General features: G+C 34.3%; 1 protein-coding gene across 1 annotated transcript in view; it reads left to right on the top strand.

Annotated features, from left to right (window-relative positions):
• LOC107474267 (uncharacterized) overlaps nucleotides 1–10,046 on the top strand; it is a gene marked incomplete in the record, with an annotated part of 22,964 nt that overhangs the window by 3,229 nt on the left and 9,689 nt on the right. The window contains 9 exon segments of the mRNA XM_052257813.1: nucleotides 1–14; nucleotides 391–472; nucleotides 790–854; nucleotides 1,921–3,003; nucleotides 3,136–3,198; nucleotides 3,276–3,322; nucleotides 5,414–5,459; nucleotides 5,571–5,650; nucleotides 8,442–8,555. The exon segment at nucleotides 1–14 is cut by the window's left edge and continues 65 nt beyond it. Coding sequence (XP_052113773.1) covers nucleotides 1–14; nucleotides 391–472; nucleotides 790–854; nucleotides 1,921–3,003; nucleotides 3,136–3,198; nucleotides 3,276–3,322; nucleotides 5,414–5,459; nucleotides 5,571–5,650; nucleotides 8,442–8,555 — 1,594 coding nt within the window.

Here is a 10,046-nt window from a genome sequence, read left to right as displayed (position 1 = left end):
ACTCACTCAAAGAGGCCTAAAATAATTCACCATTAATACTGATTCTTATGTGGATGATTTATCTGTAAAAATTGTTTTGATAGAACACTGTTTGATCAGGTGTAGCTGAATCACCTAGTTAGACAAGACTTGTTTTTTGTTTTTCATCTTGTGCTGTTGTTTGAATCATGTATATCATTTCCTGGATGTTTACTCCTATGGTGTTATTTAGACAAAGCAGCTTGTAGCTTTAATCAACTACTTACAGTCGAAAATATAATTTCCTTTCATTACGGGTAAATAATGAAACTATTTATTGAAAAATAAATAATGAATAAGATAAAAGTTTTGGTGTTTTAAAATTATCTTAAAAATTCACACTAGTTTTCTAACAAATGGCAAAAATCTTAGGTCGCAGCTTGGGATGCAAACCTTGTGACTCCTCACAAACGCATGGGAAATGCAGCGGTTGACTTGGAGTGGCTTTGTGATGGTGAGTGAGGATTGAAAAGCTTGTGAGATATATTGATGCTATGCTGAATGTTTTTCAGTGTTTCGTAATGCTTTAATTTGGGTTGAACTCTTGCCTCATTTTCTTACAGTTATGTCTGACTGATATGTTTACTTGGGAATTTCTTTATTTTTATTCATTTTGTTGCTGCCAAATGGCAATAAAGTAATACAGACATTAAGATATGATTTTATTCAGTAAGATCTCATAAAGCTCAGTTTTTTTTTTTTTTTATTGGAGTTATGTTGCTGTAAAACTGTCCAAGATTCTCTCAAATAACAACAATGCACTTTTTGTAGGAGATGTTCATGAAATAGAGGTGGAGTTGGAGGGAATGGGTGGTGGTGGAAAGGTTCAACTGGAGGTATGTTTCTTTTTAATGGAGAAAGGGAGAAAAACGATTATAGTTTGCTTGAGAATTGCTTACCATTTATATTTTAGTGGTCAACACATTACCTATGCTATTTATACTTAATGCTCTTTCTTTCTTTCTTTCCTTTTTTTTTTCTTTATAGAGAAAAATAATCGTTAAAAGATGAATTACAATTTACGCAACATGATAAGACATTTACATATAGTTGAAAAATGAACTAAAAGCCATGGGAAAACCATGCATGAAAGGGATGCCAAAAACTTAGATTGTTTTATGCCTTATTCAAACTTAATTTTGTTAAGTTAACATTTCATCCTTTCCATTTGCGGGGGTAAGGATGCGAACGTCTATGATCCTTGTATCTCTCAAGTGGACGCCTCGTACAACTTTATTCGAGGTTATATGCTCTTTTTAATTAAGTTCTACAAGAAAGAACAAAAATCTTGACTTTTGCTTGAACTCAAGATTATCTAAGACAAAACCAGTTCACTTTATCGTCAAGTGTGTGTTTGGATAGAGTATTTTAAAATTTTGAAGAATTTAAAATGCTATGTAATTAAATTGTTCAAATTCAAATACATGTAATTTTAAAATATCTTGTTTGTATATGCAACAAGAGAATATGAGGATGAATATATGTGGCAAGTTCGATTCCAAATTCTTTTCTTTTCTTACCAATCATGTTTTCTTACCATCAATAGTAATAAATGTCTCTACTTCCAACAAGCTTACACTACTTCAATGCTTAATTTGATGTAAATGCACTTATCTCCTATATATAATGGGCATATGGTAGAGTTTCGGTGCACAACTTTCTTTTCCTAAAATACCTTTCATCATATAATCCATTAATTTTTTTTGGGTATTTCTAAGAGTTGAACCAAAGACCTCTTATTAGAGTATAAGATACTTATTATGTTGACTAACTTTATATTTGTTATTATTACACATTCAATTTATAAGGTGATGATTTGTTACACTAATATATGTAAATAATATCAGTTTCCAATTTGATGAGTCATAAGTTGTTGATCTATAAATAAATTTTGAATTTTAGGTTAAATATAAAACCTTTGATGAAATTGAGGAAGAGAAGAAGTGGTGGAAGATACCTTTTGTTTCAGAATTTCTAAAGATAAATGGTATTGATACTGCACTTAAAAAGGTTATTGGTTCTGATACAGTGCAAGCTCGCCAGTTTGTGGAGTATGCATTTGGGCAGTTGAAGTCATTTAATAATTTGAATCTCCAGAAGGGTCAGATATCTGGTAGTGATAATGAGAAGTATGATACTGAAGGCTCTGGGGAACTGAAAGATTCTTCTGTTGAACTAAATATGCCTTCTCAAGAGGCTGGTAGTTCCAAAGTCTCAAATGAAGATTGCATTGAACAGAGAAACTCGAAGGAGTTGCATAAGTATGATGGCAATACTGACAATGGACAAGATTCTGATTCATCAACACAATTTAGTGATGAAGAGCTGTCAAATCAACTTTTCTGGAAAAATTTTGCTAATGTTATTAATGCTAACATTGTTCAAAAGCTAGGCCTCTCTGTTCCAGAGAAGTTAAAGTGGGATGGGTTGGAGTTTCTAAATAAAATTGGCTCACAGTCACAAAATATTTCAGAAAATATATATATTCAGTCTGGACTTGCATTACCAGGAGGCACGGATGATAAAGATCAAACAAGTGATAAGGATAATACAAGGGATAATGATAAAACAAGTGATCAGCCTGCCATCGCTGTAATTCAATCTTCACTTCCAGAGGTCAAGAAAGCAACAGAGAATTTAATTAAACAGACTGATTCAATTTTAGGTGGTTTGATGCTTCTGACTGCAACAATTTCAAAAATGAAAAATGAAGCACATTCTTCGGAAGAGAAAGAAACCAAAGAAGATTGTACCAAAGTAGGAGGTGATGACACACAATATTCTACTAGTCAGGAGTTTCTTCCCCCACAGAATGGATTACTGTTGGATGAGAAGAAAGCTGAAGAGATGAGAGCACTTTTTTCAACAGCAGAAAGTGCTGTGGAGGCTTGGGCAATGCTGGCCACTTCACTTGGTCATCCTAGTTTCATTAAGTCTGAGTTTGAAAAAATATGTTTCTTAGATAATGCATCCACAGACACGCAGGTCTTTTCTTATCTCCTCGACAGTATATATGCTACATTGCTACTCTAACAATTGCAGTGTATCACCCCAAAATACCATTTATGCGGATATCTCATTCAATACACTTCTTTAGCTAATAATTGAAACCTTCAGGTTGCAATTTGGCGTGATTCCACAAGGAGGAGGTTGGTGGTTGCATTTAGGGGAACAGAACAGGTAGTTCTTGCAATTGCTACTTGATATGAAATGTGGTTTCTGGTATGTCTAAAAGATGCTTATATTTGATTTTTCAGTCTCAATGGAAGGACTTAAGAACTGATCTAATGCTTGTTCCAGCCGGGTAAAATTGATTTCCTACCTTGTGACCATGCATAAGATTCAAATATAAATGGTTTAGGCACGGATATGATTTTTGGCTGAGCACTTATGTTGCTTGACCCATGTAGCCGACTGCCTATAGTGTGACAACTTTTGTTGTTGTTGTTGTACTATTTTGTTCTAGTATCTCACTATGTTTTCACAATTGCAAATTTTAATCTCTTGTGAGAACATGTATGATATTTGATAAATCAGCTTAATCTACAAGATGCTTCCACTTGAAATGTATACTCAAATGTACAGGGGATCATCCTCTTTATAGAGGAATTACAAAAATAGGAATAACTAGAAAATGGGAAAATACTAGCCTAAAATAAAGGAATTTCTAATTATAAAATTCCTAAAATTAAGCTAAACTTAAAAAGGAAAGGATATAATAATTAATTCTATTTACCGAAAATTCATGAAAGAAATCAGGAATTTGATTTTGATTTGATTTAGTCAACACTCCTCTTCAAGCTGGCTTGAAGATATCCTTCATTGACAGCTTGCTTATTATGCTATCAAAGGTCTTCTTGGGTATTCCTTTAGTTAGAACATCTGTTGATTGCTCCGTGATCGGAACATATGAGATGCAAATTTGTCCTCTCTCAATTTTTTCCTTTATAACATGTGGGTATTCCTTTAGTTCTGTCATGCTGAATTGGATTATGGGCAATAGAAATACAGATTTTTTGTCACAATACAACCTCATTGGTGGGAAAATGGGAACCTTTAGTTCTTGTAGGAGTTTCTCTACCCATTGTGCTTCACATATTCCATGAGCCACTGCTCTAAACTCTGCTTCTGCACTACTTGCCACAACACACTGTTTTACTCCTCCAACTAACCAGGTTTCCTCCAACAAAAGTACAATACCCAGATATTGACCTTCTATCCATGACATTCCCAGCCCAATCTGCATCTATATAGGCTTCTACTTGAAGATGTACATGGTTTTTGTAGAGTAACCCTTCCCAAGCGATCCCTTCAAGTATCTTAGGACTCTAAAGACAGTATCCATGTGTTCTAGGCCAGGTGAATGCATAAACTAGCTTACCATGCTCACAGCAAAGGCTATATCTGGACGTGTATGGGATAAATAGATTAGCCTCCTCACCAACCGCTGATATCTCCCTTTGTCCATTACATTTTCTGGTTCAGCTGGCTTCAATTTTAAGTTAGGCTCTATAGATGTTTTAGTAGCTTTACAACCAAGTAATCTAGTCTCTTTTAAAAGATCTAGGATGTACTTCCGTTGGTTCATAAAAATGCCTTCCTTAGACCTTGCAAATTCAATTCCAAGGAAGTATTTAATGATCCAAGTTCTTTGATTTCAAATGCTTTGGCAAGCTTCTCCTTCAAGTCTTTTAGCTCCAAGATATCTCCTGTTTGAGCCAAATAACCACTAGGAATACTAGACACAGAACTGGAATTTAACAGCCTTATGAGCTGCTCAACCTGTTCCTTACTCATGGATGATTTTTCAGCCTCATAAGCAGTTGGGGTAGAACATGGGACCAGTTTTGCTGCCTTTAAGATGTTTTGGTTTTCCAAGAATCTTCCAGTAGGTTTTTTGGGTGTGACGAGGTTTATTGCAGCGGTCAAACCAAAGATTGGAGGGGTGCTTCTGATTTGATGAACTTCTAAGTGTAGCAGGTGCCATTAAGAGTGCATTAGACTCCAAATAAGTCTGTTCAGTCTTTGCTTTTTCCATCATCACGGTTCTACGGGTTTCCTCTCTTCTAACTTCAGCAAATACTTGTCCAATTTGAGGGTAGGATTGCTCTTCCAATAATTCTGCCCCGAACTTTATCTAGTTCCATGTTGAGGCCTACAAGAAATTGAAATATCCTCCCTTCTTCCACTCTTTATAGGAACTCAAGCAAGATCCTTTGATTTTGTTATTTTGATGAAAAGATGGTACATGATCTGATTATCATTGTTCTTGTCAAATTTCTTAATCGTGCTTCTAGCAATGTTGGGTGCCTTAATGTATATTTCAAACGTAATTAATTTAAGGGTTGATTTAAAAAACTTTCTTTTGATAATGGCTTCCCTTTGGCTTCCATAGGTTGAATCCTGAAAGGATAGGTGGAGATTTCAAGCAAGAGGTTCAAGTATGTTAATTGCTGGCAGGTTTAGATGCCATATGTGTCTAATGATTATTAGATATCTGGAAGATGCAAGAACAGTAAACTCCTCAGTAGTTGATGGTTCTGAGATTGCAGGTTCACAGCGGCTTTTTAAGTGCATACGACTCTGTTAGGATCAGGATCATTTCTCTAATTCGACTTGCAGTTGGCTTTGTGTAAGTACTTCTGTGTGCAACTTATTGCACCATGCACTGCCTTAGAAATATGTAGATCTCAGTATATCCAATTTTTAAAAACAATAAAATTCACTTCCAATTTGAAAAGGGTATATTCAATTGTTTTTTATAGCAATGTCCATAAATAAATTAGTATTCCTTTTTTTGTTATCCTTGGGTACATGCTGTAGAGGAGTCAAGCAATAATTCTAGATATTTAGGGGCAAAATTCTCGGTAGAATTCAATATTGATTATTATTATATTATTATTGTTGTTGTTTTATTATTTTCTACAAAAAGAATAGTATCAAAACCTTTATTTTCAAGTGGTATGGAGTTTGATACCCATGGCCATCCATGCCAAAACTTCATTTCAACACTAATGTCGACCTATGCATCATAATGTTTCAAGGGATTTATGATTGCTATGTTTGAAAGACAGGAAGACATATCAGGAATACCATGTCTCAGACAAATTGAAGATTTTTTTTTTTTTTTATTATTGTTGTTATTATTATTATAATTTAGTTCCCCATATACATTTTAGATTCTAACACTCACCCTTAAGCTGGAGCATATCAGTCACATCTACCAAACCTCACAATAGGCAACTTATTCTGAGGCCTCTAAAACATTGTTCACCACATCTAGCAGTTGATCATTTAAATTGAGAAAGGTTGTTGCGGTTCTGGCTCCTAATAAAAACCTTTTCTCTGATGAAGTGATATCAACTTAACCATGCTTGAGTTTGTCATAGAAAACTAGGTTAGATGCTACTTGCAAGGCAGCTTGATTGCAACAAACATGAGTCATATGTCTAATCTCACAAAAGTGAAGCTCTATAAGGAGTTACTTAAGCAGATTTGCATGTGCTGCATGCCGTTGCAAGATAATCTATCTCAACCACTTTTTGATTCTTTCTCTTAGGAAACGAAATTGGCTCAAAAGAGAATATTATTTCTAGAAATGTAGGGCCTGTTAATTTTCTATTTTTTAGTAACTTTTCGTTAAATGTAATTTTCATGTATTACCAATGTAAAGGAATTTTATACAAACAACCAATTGTATGTTGCCCCATCAGCAAAATAACTAATTTTCAAACTCATTACTCAAAAAGTCATCTAAACGCATGAATCTGATTGGATGATGGTGCAAAACGTTTTACATGCATGTGCAATGCATCAAAATTGACTAAATCTCCAAAGTAGCCCCTGAGATTCACATCATGCACAGTTTTGGTCCCTGAGGTTCTAATTGCATTGTTGTTGTCCCCAGGATTGGGCTCCAGGCACCATAATGGCCCATTGACCCCTTTTCGGCAGTGACTCAGCAAATGGAGTGATGAGTTGACACTTCCTTGCCATGCTGGCCAATGGTGAAACGATGTCGTGTGTTTTTGGCACCCAATCAAACCAGAAATAACGTCATTGATAGTTGTTGGCATGTAAAACGATGTTGTGTGTTGTGCACAATGATGACACTTCGATTGGGCGTTTTTGCTTTGATTGAGCGCCAAAAGCAAAAAATGTCGTTTTACCATACCATTGTTCAATGTGGCAAGGGAGTGCTAGCAAATCGCTCTGTTTGTTGAGTCATTGCTGGAAAGGGGTCGAGAGACCATTATTGTTCAATGTGGCAAGGGAGTGCTAGCAAATCGCTCTGTTTGTTGAGTCATTGCTGGAAAGGGGTCGAGAAACCATTATAGTTCTCGGAGCTCAATTTCGGGGACACCAATAGTGCAATTGGAACCTCGGGGACCAAATTGGTACACGTCATGACTCTCAGCGACCACTATGGAAATTTAGTCATCAAAATTATACTCGTTTTTAGTTTTAAGTTTTTAAGTAAAATGTTCAAATAGAAAACAAAATTTTATTGTCTTCATGTTCTTCTGGTAATCAAACAAGTTTGTAATTGATCTCTGTTGTCCTTAGAAATAAAAGGACATGGTTTCTTGGGGGAAAAGTGCTTAACAACCTCAGTAGGGTTGCCTTCCTCTCTAGGCTTTTGATACCAGGTTAAGAGAGAAAATATGAGAGGAAGACAGAGACAAACGAGGAAAACTATGTCTCTCAACTAAAATGCAGAGGCTGTATGAATCATAATGGCGTGAGACATTTTAAGATATAGAAGAATATATACTTTTCTTGCAAATTTTGTTGACATCCTATCTACAGATTCTAAAATAGAAAAACGGTATTTTAGAAGGGAGACAGAGAAATGATTCAATAGAAAGAGACTGAGCTGTCTGATTTTTCATTCATCAGAAGTTGAATGTTATAGTGTACTGCATGAAACTGAAGCTAATGTAACTGCATAGCTATAATGTGACAGCTATCTTCCAAATTGTATCGGACGCTGAACGGAATTGCTAACTTTTAACAGCTAGTTCAGTATGTGCTTGGTACACCATACTAAATTTCCACAACCCCTTTTCATGAAAGCAAACTCAGGGTAGTAGTGACTGATCAATAATAGTGAATTTGTCATGCAGCTATCTGAATTCATAGAGCTTTAGTATGAATGTGTTAAGAAATAGGAACCTCAAATTAACGTGATGTCAGAGAAGAGCCCATATCAAGTCAGGCCCTCCTGTTAAATCTCATGGTGTAAAATTTGAGGGCATTATGTGATTAGGCATAAGCATTTCTTTTATTGCTATGAAGCATTGCTGTTAAACAGTGGTCTAAATCAGCTGTTTCTTTTCTTATAGCCATCTAAAATATTCAGTGTGCTGCTACATTTCAATGATTACATTTTGATAAGCAGAAGCTATTTTCTTTTGTCCCAGAGAAGAACATTCTGAATCACTTCACAAATGGCATGTTTATGTAACTGGTCATAGTTTGGGTGGTGCGTTGGCAACCTTGCTTGCCCTTGAACTTTCATCAAACCAATTAGCTAAGTAAGTTTATTTTCTGTTTTTCAGTCGCATTTTTATTTATAATTTGTTTAAGCAAAGTAGCTTTCATTTAGAAGTATACGTGGAAAAATCATATTGTACAATAACTCTTTTCTGTTTGTGGTACTCAGCGTGTTATATGCATTTTTTCTGGTGTATGTTTCTGCCATTTTAAGGAGTCTATATCTGCAGTAGTTAGTTTTCTCAAGGTTCATTATTTATTCATTTGAATGAAAGAGGGATAGAGAGAAATAAAGAGCTATATTTCTTGCTAAATATAATTGATAGGCCAATATGGGCTTTTTCCCTGCCAATATGCCACTCTTTTTAAATTTTTTTTTTACCAAAATGCCATTCTTTTCAAACTATTTGCTCCAGTGTCATCATTTTGCCATCATGCAAGCTTGTATATTTTTGGCACATTGACTTGGAGGCGCCTAAGCAGAATCCGCATTCCATGAAGAAAGCGCCAATCAAGGAAGCACCTCCTATGCAAAAACGCTAAAGCCTTTAGCGCATTCCATTATGGATACGCTGATCATAAATGTGCTTGTAACTTCCAAGTTGGAAATGCAAGATGCATATGATCCTCTGCTAACATGGAATAATTAATTTTTTTTATATTAATTAACAATTAAAATTAATTAATTAATTAATTAATTAATGTTAATAAAAATTATGTTACATTTAAATATAGAATAAATGACTATTTGTATCCATGAAAGATGAAAACGCTGACATATGTACCTACATTAAATCAAAACTAGTACCCATGCAAGATGCCCTCCGTGTGACAAAAGTACCCTGTCTTTGGAGGGTTGGAGCGCCACGTAGGGTATTTTTGTCACACGGATAGCATCTTATGTGGGTACAAGTTTAGTTTCGATTTAGTATGGGTACATAGGTCAGTGTTTTCATCTTTTATGGATACAAATGGTCATTTATTCTTTAAATATGCTTATCAGTTTAACTAAGTTTATTAGTCATAAAGAAATACAAAAAAAATTATATAATACAGTATAAGGAAATATATATCTTTGGTAAAAGAAAATTGATATGATGAAATATAGTACTCCAATTAATTATATGTTACTTTTCAATATGCTCATGATAAACAATATCAGATAATTGATGAGGGTAATGTGGTTTAATTTTTTCAACCAGATATATTAGATTTTGGGACTTTTTTGTGATTAATCCTCTTACATTAATATTCCAATAATCGTAAAATACATCAATTATCATTATGGGAGTACTGTATTTTATAGTAGAAATTTTCCTTATCTAAGATTATGTATTTCGTTATAAGTATTTTTAGAATTTTTTTGTTTTTCTTTTGTCGAAAATATATTCTTACATTAAGGTTTCAATTATCAATATTTACATTAACATTAATAAATTAATTTAAACATAACGCTATTTATATTAACATTAATTAATTAATATTACTTATTTTTAATTATTAATTATGTATACAAAATTAATTATTCCACA

Source organism: Arachis duranensis, chromosome 2, assembly GCF_000817695.3.
Source record: "Arachis duranensis cultivar V14167 chromosome 2, aradu.V14167.gnm2.J7QH, whole genome shotgun sequence".
In the NCBI taxonomy this organism is placed as follows: Eukaryota; Viridiplantae; Streptophyta; class Magnoliopsida; order Fabales; family Fabaceae; genus Arachis; species Arachis duranensis.
Note: the sequence above shows the minus strand (reverse complement) of the source record. Positions and strands in the feature narration are given on the sequence as shown.